The following is a 15,713-nucleotide window of genomic DNA, read 5'->3' as shown; positions in this document are numbered from 1 at the left end:
AGCCTGCAGATAACTTACTCCAAGCGGCAAGTGTTCACGAGACGATTTACGTACTTGCAGAGGATGCTTCTTTGGGTACGATCTCCGTCCCCGTCTATGTGGTTCCCATGGAACTGCCCTGGAACGGGCCGTGGAGGGCGAGCCTTGGTAAAGGGAAAACTCTCGGTGATGAAATAAGATGGGGAAAAAGGCAAAATACCAAGGTAAATCATGGAAGGAAGTTGATTTTCAGTAGATTTACAGATGCAGTCACATAAAATTTGTCATCGCGGATAATTTGACAATCAAGGCTACCTAACTCCGAGATACATATCGTAACTATAACTACTTCTTTCTAAAACACAATAGGTCATGTACAATCTTCACCTGTCGGCCTAAATCCGCCGCTTCTTCCCTCGCCGAACGATTCAAGAATGATAGGGCCGAACACACCATCAGCATCCGAACGGTTTGCATGCTCACTGCTGTGTTTTCCAAGCAAGCATCCATAAAGACTGTAGTGCACAGTTCCATCTCCTTATCTGACATTCCGTATTGCTCTCCTGTTCGTCGCATCATATGCACAAAATGACTAATATCTCGCTCCAGAGCCCCGGCCGGTTTACCGTTTTCATCTAGAGAGGTGTGCAAAGTCGTGGTGTCAATCATTGTCACCTGGCCCGTTGCCTGATCGTAGAAGAAGTTTCCGGGATGAGCATCGCCATGGACAACAGCGGTGCGTGGGTTTCGGGTCATGTCTTCCTGGCAGTGAGTAGCCAGCTCCTTCATATCTGACGCTAGTTGATCTACTTCGAGTCCTTCACGACGGAGGATATCCGCGTACAATGAAGCTGTCTCAACTCGCTGTGCCAAAGCACTGAAATACCACTCGAGATAGTTAGCACTTGACTTTCCCTGGAGTCCAAAGGAATGTAATCTTTTTAATGTCCGTGCAACTTCTTCCACCCCCGCTTTGAGGACGGCCAAGATGTCATCTCTCATTGCTCCTCGTGGCGTGGAACCAAGCTGCATCATAAGCTGATACAATGACATGCCTTGAGCAACTTCGTATGTGACAACTCCGGCTAATTTGTTCTCCCAATTCATTTTCCAGACTGCCAATGGGGCTGCTATCCGGATTTCACCCTTGGCTTGAAGCAGGAGCCATTCCAAGCTGGAAAGTTCCTCTGTGATTCCATTGTCCAGTCCGTGAACGAAGAGCTTTACCACAGCAATTACACGGCCCTGGGATGTCTCAGTAGGCATGACTGGCAATTCATTTTTTGTATTGCAGTCTTCGGTATAAGCAAACAAGATAACGGCCCCTGAAAACCCCTGCGGATGTGTTGTGTCCATACTTCGAAGACGGACGGGACATCCTAGAGCAGTAGAAACGTGCTTCTCGAGGGAGGTAGTTGTGGGATGGACTTCTGGCAAGCTATGGAGGACTTCTGCTGCCCGCACAGGGTCTGGAGCTCCAGTTCGATTTCGCGTGCGCGCTGCTCGATGCATGGCGGCAAGGACATCTGGTGAAAGAGACGGAACAGACGACTGCTCCATGGGAGCAATGACACCATTCGACCTCTGCACTGTGTCCGTTGTAGATTCTATCGCAGCACTAAGGAGCGCTTGGGCGGCATGTTTCCAGGAGTAGCCTCGCATGACTTGTTGTAGCGCTCGAGCGTCTTTGCAAGCCTGGTCTAAATGACGCCGCACATGGTCAATACGATGTGCCCAAATAGCAACACGCTCGCTTTCTGGCGAGGGTTTAATACCATACGCGCTCTCATCCAACACCACACAGGCCTGGCCCACCTCTACGGGGATCCGTGTTCGGTCAAGGGCAAGTTGGCCAGCACCACTATCCTGGGTCACCAGAATAGGTATGCCTAGTCCAGCGACTTCCGTGAATATCATACCAAATCCCTCATGGGTGGATGGCATTATCACTAAATCAGCCATTCGATAGGAGCGTAGCACGGTTAGGCGGTCGTTGGAGAACGGATGAAATTGCACCAGACCCTGTGTGCCGGTGATCTGGTCGGCATAATTCTGCCAGCTATTCATTTCATTGATTGGGACCCCCAGAACATGTAGAACAATTTTATTTCCAAGTGTCGCGACTTTCTGCACTGCATAGATGGCGTCATCTAGTCCTTTAGCTGGGTCGTCTGCTCTACCAGGAAGGAGAACACGGAACACCCCATCTAGCTGTCGATGGGACTGGGTACTTTCATAAATGTGTGCACCAGGAACCAGCTCATGAAAGCGAGGTCCTGTCTGGATTGAGCGTCGCCGACTGCACTGTCCTATCCATTCGCGTTCACGGGCTTCAGCGGTAAGAGCAGGTCCAACGCCTACGGCTAAGTCCGCCTTTGGAAGGATCTTCTCGTCAAGCATCGCCAGTCGAGCGGCTTCAACATATCCCAATTCTCGAGTCTCTCCGTACCATTTCCAGGCGACGTCTGACTTGCGGAGAGGGCTAGTATGGGTAATGAGCGCCAGTTTCGCTGCAGGGTACCACCTTTCACGGATCAAGGTCGCTGCGGCGCTGGAATATCGCGAGTGACCAATGATGAGATCAAATGCAGTAGTACCTTGCTGATCTGTCGCTGGAAGACAAAATTCATCCGGCTGGTGGACTTTGGCGACATGATAGAGAAGACTGCTGGGATTGCATTCACCAGAAGAGATACTGACTACTTTTGCTTGTCCATGAGCTGTAGCAAGGTCTGTTTTCTCATCTTCTGACTTGACCACAAACAGAGTTACTGATGTGTTTGGTAGCTCAGACATCGCTCGGACAAGCTCCTGGTTGAATAATGGTAGACCTCCTTTGCCTGGCCCGCTGGTGCTGGCAACGAAGAGCACACGCCATGGGGGGGATATTTCGGGAAAGATATTTTGGAAATAGTCCCATTCGAATTCGACCTTTGCACGCAATTGGGCCAGGTGACGCTCATCGCAACTTTTCTTCAGCTTGGAAACAGCAGACCAGAGTCTGGACAGCTGCGTACGCGTTCGAAAAAGCTGGACTATTCCTTCACTAAGTGGGACACCTTGGGCTTGATATGCTTTCCAAAATTCCTCTTGCACGGTAGCGATATCACTCTCTTTCATCCCGAACTGTCCAGAATATTTTCGCAACCGCTCATAAAAGCCAGCCACGTCCATCTCTGCTGGTCCAATGGGATTCCCTTGGCAATCCATCGAACGAGCTAATCCACCATAATCAATCATTGTGATGCCACGGATTGGCTCCCAGAAAAAGTTCCCAGACGAAGCATCACCATGCAGAAGTGATGCGTGTCCTTCCTGTCTTGACTCACTGATAGCACGGTTAACTAGAGCAACTAGTCGCTCTATTCGCTCATATCCGATCGCTTTCATGTACTCGTCTCGTGAAGGTCCCTGGATTTCTTGAACCCAGCCGCGAAGCTTATCACGAAGCTTTTCAACAACACATTCGCTAGCGTCGCCCCATTCGCCTTTTATGCGGTGCAGCTTTGCCAGAGTCGAAGCCACCGCTTTCACGGAGGATACTAAGCCGGACATCAACTGATCAAATCGACGCCCTATCATGTTGCAAAGGACTTCATGGTCGGTCTTCCCTTCCCCCAACTTGTACTCGGTCAAGGGCAGACGCAGCTCGCTGGCAAAAAAGCCCTCCAGCACATCAAACCTGAGCTGTTCATCATTTTGTGCCAGCTCCAAAATATATCGAACCGTTGTAATGCGCCCAATATCACGGATCATAGTATTGAGTGCTTGTCCCGGGGCCAGCTGGTAAACAATCACTTCGGCCCATTGCCCCGTCCTGTCATCTATACATTTGCTCCATCCAAGCACACCAGCTGCGGCGGGTGGTTCAGGCAGAGATAGCAACGTCTGGTGGCTCGAGACTTCGTCCTCGTAATCGGAGTGACAAGAGGGCGGAAACACCTTAGCGACCGCGACGGTTTTACCGGCATCACGACGATCTCGAGCAAAGTATATGGAACACCCAGACTGGCCTTCGGCACCGGAGCCTTGAAGATGGTGCAAATCGATCGGGAGATTGAGGATAAAACTGACGATGTCAGTCACGGAGGGACTCTCGGGCAAGGGAGAAAGAAGGGTGTTGACGGTTTTCTCTTCTTTTCGGATATATAGTTCTTGAGAAAGAACGACAGCCATGGTATCGATATCGATCAAGTGCCAGTTTTTTCCCACGGCTTTCAGACGTTCCTCACTGACATGAGGACATGAACAGAATACAATCCACGAGCTTAATTAACTTCGTTAACGCACTCATTTTCAAGTAGGCGCAATGCTTCATAATACGCTAACTCAAAATGTGCCCTTCAATGAACGATTTCGTGACCAAATGACCAAATGGTAAGGCAGCCGTCCCTTGATCCTCCTTCAGCTAAGCCATCGATCATCTATAGTCAATCTTGATCAGCTAGTGGAATCCTGTTTACTGTGGCGTGAACTTCGTGCTGCCCGAGATTCTCCATGAGGTTATAGATCGGAAGACCCGTAACGTACCCACTCAGAGTAATCGACTTCGTGCAGATCGGGATCATCCGCTCGATCCCGCTGGCCAATGCATTGGAAAAAAGGACCCCGGTGAGTTCATGCGCTGGTTCAGCTCCTAGCGTCCGGTAATCGTATTGTACCAGAAGCTCGAAAACTAGCTTCAAAACAAGATGGAACATTGCGGTAATCCCGGTTTCTTAAATCGGTACTACACTTAGAGTTAGGTCTTTCCTGCGCCTTGAACAAGACGATTTGCCATTTTGAGCTAACAACATGTCATCTAATAAATTCGCAATTACCGCCGACCTCGGTTGGCACATGGAACCTATGCCTTTATGTCCTATGCTTCATGTTTCACGAAAAGAGTGCCATGAAAAGGCTGTCGTTGAAAACCGTCTTCCTCTTGTTTCAACCGCTTTGCCATGCAATTCAGCCCTCTGCACCTAGAGCGATTCCAGCTCCATTACGAGACTTGCAATGGGGGCAGCTGAACATCTTGCACACCACTGACACCCATGGCTGGCTTGCGGGGCATTTACATGAGTATGCTGTACCACTCCGTGCTAAATCACCGAAGTTTCTAATACCTTTAGGACAGGCCTTCTTATTCCGCTGATTGGGGTGATTACATATCGTTTGCATATCACATGCGCCAGAAGGCCGAAGCTCAGGACCAAGACCTGTTAGTTGTCGATACTGGTGACCGAGTGGATGGAAATGGCCTTTGCGATGCGTCAACGCCCAAATGTGTTTACATCCCAGAGATATTTGCACAGCAGCAAATTGATGTGATCACAATTGGAAACCATGAGCTTTACAAGCGTGAGGTTTCTGAAGCAGAATTTACAAATACCACTTCAACATTTGGCAAGAGCTATCTTGCTTCAAATCTCGATATTATTGATCCTGTCACGGGAGAAGTGGTCCCATTTGCTGCAAGATTCAGAAAATTCACCACAAAGATCCAAGGCATCCGGATTATGGCGTTTGGATTCATTTTCGACTTTGACAAGAACGCCAATAACACGATTGTTCATAAGGTGGGTGAAACTATACAGGAGGATTGGTTCCAGGAAGCGATCCGACAACCAGATATCGACCTTTTCCTCGTCGCTGGGCATGTTCCTGTGAATTCATATGAAATTCGGTCCATTATCAGCGAGATCAGAGAAATCCGTGATACGCCCATCCAACACCTTGGTGGCCATCTCCATGTGCGAGACTATGCGCTCTATGATTCTAGGGCAGCAGGCTTGGCAAGTGGTCGATTCATGGAAACAATTGGCTTCATGTCCATAGATGGTCTAGCTACTCGCCACGGACCAGCCAGATTGGATACTCCACGTTTCTTCCGGAGGTATATTGACAACAATCTGTTCTCATTTCACCATCATACCAATTTGGACGACAAGAGCTTTCCTACGGAGCTGGGACTGAATACGAGCCAGCTTATTGCGGACGCTCGACATACTTTGGGACTTGGCAAGGTGTATGGATGCGTACCAAGGTCTCTCTGGATGTCTCGTGTGCCGTACCCTGGGGAAAATAACATCTATACTTGGCTCAAACAAGTCGTTTATGATTCGATCAAGGATCAGTCAGGCCGCCGGACGGTTTTTGCCCTTGCCAACACCGGATCTATTAGATTTGACATTCTTCAGGGACCTTTTACCAAAGATACAGCCTTCATCGTGGCGCCATTCACGAGTGGCTTTCGGGTTTTGCCTAGTGTCCCCTACAGCAAAGCCCAGCAGATTGCAACTATATTGAACCAGTCATCAAAGAAAAAACCGAGCGGAGCTCTTACTTGGAAATCTGGTCAGCCCGAAGAATTAATTTATGACGAGGACTTCATCTCCGAAGAAGCAAGACAAGGCTTTTCATCCCAGAAGGGGCAACAAATTCTTGACTCTGAAAACTACCCACTTATTCCAGGCTACACAACGGTCGACGCAGGAGGTTCGGATGGTGATGATACTATACATTCGCCTATCAAGGAATATCAAGTACCGAAATGTCTGAGCATTCTTGTTAGCCCTAACAATGTGGTTCCGGACGAAGTGGACCTGGTATATGTCGATTTCATCGAGGCAAAACTGTCCTTCGCCGCTGAAGAAGTGGGCTTAGCAGTCAATGTGTCGCGTGATAGTGCCCCTTACATGGCTTCGAGACCTTTGTCAGATTTGATGGTAGACTGGATCCAGAAGAATTGGGCTTGTGATGATAATGCGTAGGCCGTGTCTTAGTGTAGATTTATCGATCATTATACGAGAATTAACATGAGGAACAACCATCTCGGAGCTGCTGAACGAGCTGCTTGGTCGTGCTAACCATCCAAGCTCTTAGAAAGCTATCTAACTACCTCACTCCAGCTAGGCACCAAAAAAAAACCTTGTGAGCTTTCATGGCGTAACCACTCTAGGCAATAGTGCATGGGGAAGATAGCTGTTTCGGGGCGACTTTGTGGGGTAGTCCCTTTTTTTTTAAAAGGAAAATAATTTCTTGGATATAAGCTAGTTTGCTCTTCCGGACGTAGAATTTCGCATTAATACTTACAGTCCAGCCAGCCACAATGCGCTCGGATACAGCAGCCGGGTTCATCACAGCTGGGATGGGGCGAGCTATGTGAACACAGCCTGAATCGAAATCTAGGGTAAGATATTTCCAGTCGATAAGTAGCTTAAGTTACACTATGGTTAGAGAGTTACACAATGAATCGACCACTGAATCTGCCTCCTGCAACATTTACAGTGACGGTTTATAGTTAGGTCTCCGCTGTGCGGTTAAGTGACCTACTATTCGTCCGAAAACATCGCAGATCTACAAGGTAGAATGATAGTCTAAATGTAATATATACAATACCTGTATTGTGAGCACCCAGCAAGGTAGCGCTATGCATATGCTGATCCGGTCCTGATCTAACCATGCCAACTCCTTATGCGTCAGGGCCCATAAACATTGTGTAAAGAAATTGTGGCATTTTATTCAGCTCATAGTGTCAGCCAGCCAGGCCACAGCCCGCGTCTTTGACCTCACGAATTGTTTTATCACCGTCGCACTGTCGGGTATGTAGTAGTAAAATCCAGCTCTCAGAAGGTGATCTTTTCTTCGAAGGGACTGTAGCTCTGGCTATGAAGGAGCGCGTTCTCTGGCTTGACGGCCTTCGAGGCGTCGCATCTGCTATAGTAGCTTTATTCCATGCAAAGTCCTTCGAGCCTCAGAGCGTCCTTGGGTTTCTGTTCAACTCCTACTGGGATGAACCAGCTGAAGAGAACCGGCGTTTCATCCAGCTCCCTCCCATTCGGCTTCTATTCTCTGGTGCGTCAATGGTAGCTTTGTTTATGGTTATATCCGGCTACGCAATCTCTCTCCCACTTCTCCAATCCCGTGGAGACACTCTTACCAATGTCCTTGCGAACAATGATGGCTTTTTTCGCCGCCTGGCTTCCGCTGCAACCCGTCGAATTTTTCGCATCTATTTGCCTTGCATCGTGATCATCTTTGTCTCCCAATTTCTATACTTCTGCGGTATCTACCAATGGGAGCCCCCGAGCGACGACTGGGTCTGGGGTCTAAAGCCCTTCACGGCGCCGCTGTCGCATATTCATTATGCGCTTTGGCATGTGCTACATCTGCTGGATATCAGCAACCACGGAATCGATATCAACTTTGTCCGCCCACGACCTGACTTTGCAAATCTGAATTACCAGCTCTGGACTATGCCTGTTGAGATTCGTGGCTCATGCATGGTATATCTGCTGATCTTGACCTTTGCATTCTGGAGACCTCGACCCCGATATCTGGCTCTAATAGCCGTGGCAGCATATTGGCTTTATATCGGTCAATGGGATCTATTTGCCTTTGTTGCAGGAATGCTTCTTGGAGAAGGACACGTCTCAGATCATTGTGGACCAGCTGGCGAGATTGAACTGCCCTGCAATCATTCCGAGACTCGGAGAGCTGTGACTGATGTCTGGACAAAATTCAAGGTCCTCATCGGTCGATTTCTACCAGCAGCCAGCTTCGTTTTAGGCATCTACCTCCTTTGTATGTGCCACGCCGATAAAGTTTCGCCCGAGTATCGATTTCTCCTCGCGATTCAATCTCCTTCCTGGGATCACCCGGAGATGTTCTCAAGATGTTGGAGAAGCATTGGAGCTACTCTCGCGATCTATGCAATCCGTGAATCCGCCCTTCTACAGTCCCCACTTAACTCGCAGCCTGTGCAATACTTGGGGGAAATTTCATTCCCACTATATGTGATTCATGTGATGGTCTATTTCATTTTCAAACGGCCAGTTAGAAGTATGTTATGGTTCATCGTGACACAGACGCCTTATCCAGGCACTGTTGAGGCAAGCAGGACGCATCCCGTGGCATTCTGTATGGCTTTTGGAGGATCTGTTGTTGTTTGCCTTATGATTATGGTTCTGGTGGCAGAACTATGGAATCGTTTTGTTGATAGGAAATGCATGATGCTGGCACGAAGATTTGAAAAGTGGGTTACTTCTTAAGGATCGGTTGTTTATAGGTCATCCGTTTGCTTCTCCTACAAATCTGCTTGATTCTATTACTTTAATATTACTTCATGCTTTATCAAGAAGAGTATCCTAATTCGTCAGTAACTTAATCTTTGCAGGAAACTAACGGTTCCAATTTTTAAGTGAGAGGAACCTCGAAGCCGGAAGTCCCACGAGGATTGTCCAGTCTGATGCGCTCCGATATTATCAGCCCATACGCGCAGCCTTCCCAATTTATCTTCCTAACGCCACAGGGATACTTCTGTCCCAAAGCGGGCAAGGTGACCTGAGTTCAGCAGTGCAGTGAATGGTTTCAAGAAATTCTTGAAGACTAAGGCAATCGTCGTCATAGCTTTTGTCAAGTTGAAATGCACGCTGACACACCCCGACTAGATAGGCATTTATGGGTGCTGACAGACTTTGCGATCTCTCTAGCAAATCGAAGGGAAAGAGTTATCAAGTGATATTATACAATCCTGGCGCAATTATAGTGTTATAAGCCCAATCTTTAGTATTAGGACAGTAAGACTGGAGAGGAAATGAGAGAGCATTGAATATCAACCCCGCAGTGAATTTTGTCAGAGCCTGCGTACAGACAGACCTCGGGTCGGGTTTCTCCCACGCCTTTCTAGCTCCACGCACAGAGATAAACAAGTTGAGCTAGTTGCTAGATAATACAAGCTCAGCGAGCTTCGCTCCAGAAATTTGGTTCTCTATGCACTAAGCCAAAGGGCCACCTTTCAAGAAACGCTTACTTATCAAGCAGCAGTATCAAACAGGAAACGACGTCTGATCACTTTCACACATCTTCTACTCAGCAGTTGAAATACTTGTATCCTCTTTCCACGGCCAATATATCAAACTCCGCCGTTGATACTGTAAGCTCAGTGATATATCCTTCCTCGTCCTAGTAAGTCAGTTTTATGGAGGGGTTAGTCAGAGAACTGAACGTCACGTATTTAATAGGGTGACCATCTTCTAATGCTTGCTGAGTCCATGCTTGGATCTGTGTATCTGATGCAATATCACGCCCTGTTCCGCACGGAAGCAGTTTGGGAGAATCTTGAAATTTCGCTCTCCATGTCGCAACCTTCTTTACCCTCATCTGTGAGAACCACGCAGCGGACTTCGATTGGCTGTTTAACGATTCTTCATCGAGTTCTCACTAACTACTCCGAATCTACAAAAGAGAAATCTCGTTTGGGTTACAAGAAATACGAATGAACAAGTATCCATCCTACAAAAGGTGATTTGTCAAAATATCTACTTTTATACAGCCCGACAGGGCGCCCAGTGGCACTGTGCCGCCATTTGTGGATTTATTCCCACTAGCCATGGCTCTCATTGAACTTTCGTTGGGCCAGACGATGTCGGCATTATATAGGCCTGAAGACAGGGATGCAACGGATGATCTCACACAATTGAAAATCACCGCCAGAGTCCTCCCGGCGGTCTACTGAGAGAGTGGCTCGAATTATGGAGATGTCGTCAAGGAGTGTCTTTACTGGTCTAACTCAAGAGGTGTGGCATTCGAGGACGATAAATTTGAGGAGTCCGTCTTCGAGTCTGTTGTGTCTCCATTAATCAAAGATTTGGCATACTTTGAAGGTTTATCACGTGTGGACTAGGTTCCAACAAGTCATCAGAGAAGCTGGGAAGTGAAAGATCTAATTTATCAGGATCAGAGGACACCTGTATTCAGTATACAAAGTACACAATCTGGACATGTAACCCTAGTCTAACGCGTTAAATGCCGCTGCCACTGCTTCCGTGTATGGGTCTTCACTGTAGACATTAAGGTCTTGAAGTCGAGGGCATTTAGCTTTGAGTTTGGCCGCGAATTCCCGCGGATCGTTTTGGCTACAAATTGATGTTAATAACTCCTCCAATAAAAGAAAAGGCTAGGAAACGGACGTATTCTGATCATCACCATCGTTGTCAAAACCACCAATCCAAAGCTCTTGCAGATTTGGGAACCATATCTCATCACGATCCGGCCACATGTTGAAATTGAAAATTTGAGGCATCTCGCATGTCTCCAAGGAGCGACAATGATGGCTCAGCGATGCCACAGCGGCAACAAATAGTGGGCATTGGACTTGCAGCTCGAGATGCCTTAAGCGAGGCATATGTGAAATCGCTGCGTCAAAGTCTGTGTCTGTCCAGTCCATTGCGTGAATGGATGAGGTATTGAGACCATACCAAGAATCGGTCACAATGCTGAGCTTTTGTAAGAGGGTTAATTGCTTCAATGAAGCGAGATCTCTAGAGGATAGTTCCGCCTCCTGGCGAAATTTGAGCTCAAGTTTTTCCAAGCTTGTTAGTCGCGAGATGTGGGTAAATATATCTCGCGTCGTCCCGTCGATAGACAAAGATAGCTCTCGGAGAGAATGTCGTGGCTCGAGGAGTGTTATCATCGTGGGAATAGCAGATGCTGTGATAGGCAGAATAAGTCGCTCGATCATAGGGAGCGGAGTGTCAATAGTAGCTGATATCTGATCCAGAAGATCTTCTTTGATCATAGCTGAGATCTCCAAGCTCCTCAGATTTTTCCGTGAAAAGAGGTGTAATATGGTTTCTGGAGGAAGTAGATGTTCCATTCTGACGACGAAGGTCAAACTCTCCAATATTGGGCAGCTGCGAAGGAAATTCAGAAAGGCCGTAGGCGTAATATCGGAGCCAGGGGAATCGATTAAAATAGATCGTAGTCGTCGACAATTTGTCCGTAAGTGATCCAAAACTTCGAAGCCAAGGTCGCCTCCGTAAAACGAAAATTCCTCTAAGGTCGGGGGAAGCAATGGCAATAGATTCGGCCGATGCCCATTTTTGGGACGATATGAATCGATTGAGACTTCACGTAGGTTGGTAAAAACAAGGTCCTGAAACGACATGTAGTATGCTTCATCTCCAGGACCATTGAAGATTAACTTATGGATGCATGAGGCATATATTTGGCGACGCTCCTCAGAGACCTGAGCGAGGGCATCGGTATTTGCCTTCTGCCACAGAACGGCTATGCCGTTAAGGAACCACGTTTTGTTGACTTGGACGACAGCAAATAAGGACGGGCCATCCGAGTCAAGCTGTTCGAAGACATTTTGGAGAATTTCCGGAAGCCTCAAGAGATCTCGCGCTTCCATTTGGAGGGTTTGCGGAAAGAAGTTGAAGTTGTAGATGTGTCCTCGTGAGGATGCTCGAGTGTTAAGAAGACATTTATGGTGGGGGCTGAGATCTGCTGTTCGTGCCTGGTGATACTTACTTATCAACTGGGCACAAGCAGCCGAACCTAAATTTGATCGACGGCAAGGTACAAGCCATGCCATACATTCGCCCCCAATTACAAGGCCCCTTTCAGTTTATTATCTCCTCCAGGAAATGTCTTGCTGGAGGTAGCTCCTCTCTGTTGTAGTTTACAGTACTACTCCGCTCAAGTACGTGTTAGTTAGGTACCTACTTGATTGTTTGCGGGCGGGATAAATGTGTGCGGACAGCTTAAGCTTCTCAAAAATAGAAATGAAAAAGACATTCTAATTGCGAACTACAAATACATTTATTTTTCTTTCTCCCCTTATGTTCCTTTTTATCCCCATAGCACCAAAACTATCCTTCTAATCCTCTAATTTAACTGCACTTGCCGCTGAAGCAGTATCCGCAGTCCTCGCGACCGATTCCGTTCTTGACGTCGATACCACCACTGCCATCCGAGTTTGTTGCACAGCACTTGCCGCCAGAGTTCTTGCTGTAATTCCCCATAGTATTAGTATTAATTCTTGATAAAAATCCGCACGGGCGATTTGAGCTCTCACCAGTTGTGGAACGAGTTCTGAATCTGAAGCTTCTTGCCACCGCAGACGTCGTCCTCGGTACGGTCACCACTGCAGCCCTTGCGAGTTTCAAGGACATTGTCGACAGGGGTGAAGCCAGTAGGGCTTGCCGCAGAGACGGCAATTAGAGAGAAAAGTGCGGCGAGGATGGTAGTGGTGAACTTCATTTTGTAGGATGTGGAAGTAGAGTAGAGATAAGATCTTGATAGAATGTTGTCTTTGTTCAGATGATTGTTTGTGAGTTGATGGTCTCTCTCATGGCATGGAATTCGCTCTACCTTTATACCTTTTACTGCATCTATATTTGAGACGTTGAATGTACTCAATAGCTCAGCAGTCTCAGAGTAATAGTTCGTGGCCCCCATCGTGCTGATGGTACTTGTCCTGTAGAGTTGGGGGCCAAGGGGGCTAGTTTTGTTTGAAGCTGACTTAGTTATTACTATTTTTTTCTACATTTACTCCACTCTTTCTGCTGAACATGCTATTCTGTCAGATCTTAAAATAACTACTACTTGATTATCGAGATTTGGCTCTCTGGGGAAAGGATCTGGCTGAGTAGATTTATTAGTATCTACTTACGGAGTACATAGCCTCCCGCCCCCGTCAATCAGTCCCTAATATTGAGTAGACTCCTGTACTTAGCTCTCCTTTCCTGTACAGACGACTTCCTTCCGCCCCCAAACAGGTCGCTTGAAGGCATGGGGTGCTTACTTAATAAGTTACAGCGACAAGAGCAAGTTACATGCAAATTTGAGTACAGGCTTTCGTTTTCTTAAGTAGTTCATCTCCATTATGCACTACAGTCTGCGTACAAGTCGCACACGCTTCTAGCCAACATACTAGAGCTCTTCAACTCACACAGTTCATCCAGAGCAATGGCTGACAGTAAGAAGCTCACTATTGTCGTTATTCCCGGTGCTTGGCATGTTCCTGCTACCTATGCAAAGCTCACCGTGGCCCTTCGAAATGCTGGGTACGAGGTGCATATCCCAACGCTACCCTCTGTCAGCAACGAGCGTCCTCCTAAAGCGGACTTGTACACAGACACGGAAGTCGCCAAAGACTTCGTGAGCAAGCTGGCGGATGGAGGACACACCCTCATCGTGATCCTGCACTCCTATGGCGGACAGGTTGGTACCAATGCGCTGGCGGAGTTGAGTCTCCAGGCGCGTTCTAAGGCGGGAAAGATCGGCGGAGTTGCTCACCTCATCTACATGTGTGCAACCGTGAGCCTGGAGGGCGGAAGCATGATTGACCATGTCTGGCGTTTCGGCCATATGGACTTGGTGCCTCTCGCTTTTGACTTTGCTGAGGATGATTCGGTGGTGGTTCGCGCCCCCAAGGTGACAATGGTCGGCGAAGGTGTTCCCGACGATGAAGCAGACGCCTATATCAACACATTTCTGCGCTGGAACGGAAAGTGTATGTACCAGCCTATCTCACGCTGCGCATGGGGCGAAATACCGGTCAGTTACATCTACACGACTATTGATATGACTGTGCCGCTCGACTATCAGAAGTCGATGGTGCGGATCCTCGAGAAAGAGGGACGTCCCGTCGATACGTATGAGCTGCAGACTGGACATTGTCCGAACTTGACGGCCACTGATGGAGTTGTGGATGTGATTAACAAGGTAACGGCCAAAGTGCAGGTATAGCTTAGATATTTTTGCTTCGGGACAACCAGCTGTAAATGGAACCTTTCGTCAAATTTTATTTCGAAATCGTATTTAGACATATTTTGCCTTTATATTCGATTCAATGGAGAATGGGCAAGAAACACACGTCGAATAGGCATCCGGATCTACTTCGAAAAGAGAGCGAACAGAAATGAAATAGACGTCACATTCGTTTGCTCTACCCACGAGGTCATTGTGAAGGAATACAACGTCTTGAGGAAGATTATCGTCCCATCCGCTGGGGGAGAACTGGATATAAGGTCCCGAGGAACTATGCAGCAGCCGCGATAATCTTCGAACGCGACACATCTTTACCCTACAGGAGTACTAATACTCGCTATCGAATACTTAAGGTACCTTCGCGATCCCGGATTGAATATTTTCATTGCCTATATTTTTCCACCGCTGTTACTCCCATCAAGACACATTATTGTTCCTCCAAATGCCTCTGTCCAGGTGCTGTCTGCTTAATTCGTGTCCAAGCGTATAGATCTGTTATACCCCTTACAGTTCTCGCAGCGGGCCGCAACCAAGTTCCCAGGCTCAATAACACGTCCCCATTGGATAGGTGGCATGATTCCTGAATGCTGATTGGTTTCGAGCTATTCGAGCTACTTGGTGAACCACGGTACGAGTTACCGTATATTGAACAAGAGCATATCCTGTCTTTCAATGTCCACAATACACACATCCATATCCAGGTTACGTTGTATCCTTGGCAATAGTTCTCCTGGGGAAATATCGCCTCCATAATAACACTTGGCCGGAGTTAATCTTTCAACACGCCAGTAGCTGACTGACATGACATACGTGAGAGACATGGCTGCACCCTCATAGAGTTTGGAGGGGATAGGATATTTCTCACTAAGGATTACACGCCGCTGACGAAGTTCATCAGAAAGAACGCGAGTGATATCGTGCTACCGAGGCTACTGGTGACAGCATTTACATACACTTGCCAACGAGAAGTTTCGCCATGAGAGACTGGCTAGGAAGCCATTCGTCAAGACCAGGAGCGAATAACACATCGAGTGCTTAACGCGAGAGCGCGGAGCGTTCACATGAACCTTGCTGTTTGAAATCTCCACAAGGCTGGATCAGGCTGGATATTCAATGGGGAAAGGAGTGGACAGCTCACGAAACTGCTATCTTGTCTTCGGCATAGAGACACGTTCCTGTGACGAGGATAC

At 47.6% G+C, this 15,713-nt stretch overlaps 6 protein-coding genes across 6 annotated transcripts; 3 read left to right on the top strand and 3 right to left on the bottom strand.

Annotated features, from left to right (window-relative positions):
- Positions 1-53: 53 nt before the first annotated feature.
- Positions 54-4,435, bottom strand: C8Q69DRAFT_479009 (hypothetical protein). Its single transcript, XM_028631418.1, has one exon. The coding sequence runs from the start codon at positions 4,153-4,155 to the stop codon at positions 325-327; it is 3,831 nt and encodes a 1,276-aa protein (XP_028482041.1). The 5' UTR covers positions 4,156-4,435; the 3' UTR covers positions 54-324.
- Positions 4,436-4,712: 277 nt separating this feature from the next.
- On the top strand, positions 4,713-6,991 carry C8Q69DRAFT_530594 (Metallo-dependent phosphatase-like protein). Its single transcript, XM_028633733.1, has 2 exons — positions 4,713-5,043; positions 5,099-6,991. The coding sequence occupies exons 1-2, from the start codon at positions 4,850-4,852 to the stop codon at positions 6,732-6,734; spliced, it is 1,830 nt and encodes a 609-aa protein (XP_028482040.1). The 5' UTR covers positions 4,713-4,849; the 3' UTR covers positions 6,735-6,991.
- A 516-nt stretch (positions 6,992-7,507) lies between these two features.
- On the top strand, positions 7,508-9,106 carry C8Q69DRAFT_479007 (acyltransferase 3). The gene has a single exon (XM_028631417.1). It carries the CDS (start codon positions 7,632-7,634, stop codon positions 9,012-9,014), a length of 1,383 nt encoding a protein of 460 aa, XP_028482039.1. The 5' UTR covers positions 7,508-7,631; the 3' UTR covers positions 9,015-9,106.
- Positions 9,107-10,753: 1,647 nt separating this feature from the next.
- C8Q69DRAFT_447586 (hypothetical protein) lies at positions 10,754-12,160 on the bottom strand (the record flags this gene model as incomplete). Its single annotated transcript, XM_028629220.1, has 2 exons — positions 10,754-10,880; positions 10,935-12,160. The coding sequence occupies 2 exons, from the start codon at positions 12,158-12,160 to the stop codon at positions 10,754-10,756; spliced, it is 1,353 nt and encodes a 450-aa protein (XP_028482038.1).
- Positions 12,161-12,391: 231 nt separating this feature from the next.
- On the bottom strand, positions 12,392-13,249 carry C8Q69DRAFT_479000 (hypothetical protein). The gene is made up of 3 exons (XM_028631416.1): positions 13,123-13,249; positions 12,827-13,061; positions 12,392-12,759 (listed from the first exon to the last, which is right to left on the bottom strand). Exons 2-3 carry the CDS (start codon positions 13,009-13,011, stop codon positions 12,642-12,644), a joined length of 303 nt encoding a protein of 100 aa, XP_028482037.1. The 5' UTR covers positions 13,012-13,061; positions 13,123-13,249; the 3' UTR covers positions 12,392-12,641.
- Positions 13,250-13,339: 90 nt separating this feature from the next.
- Positions 13,340-14,835, top strand: C8Q69DRAFT_478999 (Alpha/beta hydrolase fold-1). The gene has a single exon (XM_028631415.1). It carries the CDS (start codon positions 13,720-13,722, stop codon positions 14,500-14,502), a length of 783 nt encoding a protein of 260 aa, XP_028482036.1. The 5' UTR covers positions 13,340-13,719; the 3' UTR covers positions 14,503-14,835.
- Positions 14,836-15,713: the final 878 nt, after the last annotated feature.

The sequence above is a fragment of the Paecilomyces variotii genome, assembly GCF_004022145.1.
Source record: "Paecilomyces variotii strain CBS 101075 chromosome Unknown C8Q69scaffold_13, whole genome shotgun sequence".
Classification (NCBI taxonomy): domain Eukaryota; kingdom Fungi; phylum Ascomycota; class Eurotiomycetes; order Eurotiales; family Thermoascaceae; genus Paecilomyces; species Paecilomyces variotii.
The sequence above is the reverse complement of the archived record's forward strand: the minus strand, read 5'-3'. Positions and strand labels throughout refer to the sequence as shown.

Coding starts and splice junctions, on each gene's coding strand:
- C8Q69DRAFT_478999 (XM_028631415.1), top strand. CDS start 13,720: ATGGCTGACAGTAAGAAGCTCACTATTGTCGTTATTCCCGGTGCTTGG.
- C8Q69DRAFT_479009 (XM_028631418.1), bottom strand. CDS start 4,155: ATGGCTGTCGTTCTTTCTCAAGAACTATATATCCGAAAAGAAGAGAAA.
- C8Q69DRAFT_479000 (XM_028631416.1), bottom strand. CDS start 13,011: ATGAAGTTCACCACTACCATCCTCGCCGCACTTTTCTCTCTAATTGCC. Junction 12,760..12,826: donor CAGAACTCGTTCCACAACTG/GTGAGAGCTCAA, acceptor GGGGAATTACAG/CAAGAACTCTGGCGGCAAGT.
- C8Q69DRAFT_479007 (XM_028631417.1), top strand. CDS start 7,632: ATGAAGGAGCGCGTTCTCTGGCTTGACGGCCTTCGAGGCGTCGCATCT.
- C8Q69DRAFT_530594 (XM_028633733.1), top strand. CDS start 4,850: ATGTTTCACGAAAAGAGTGCCATGAAAAGGCTGTCGTTGAAAACCGTC. Junction 5,044..5,098: donor CTTGCGGGGCATTTACATGA/GTATGCTGTACC, acceptor CCTTTAGGACAG/GCCTTCTTATTCCGCTGATT.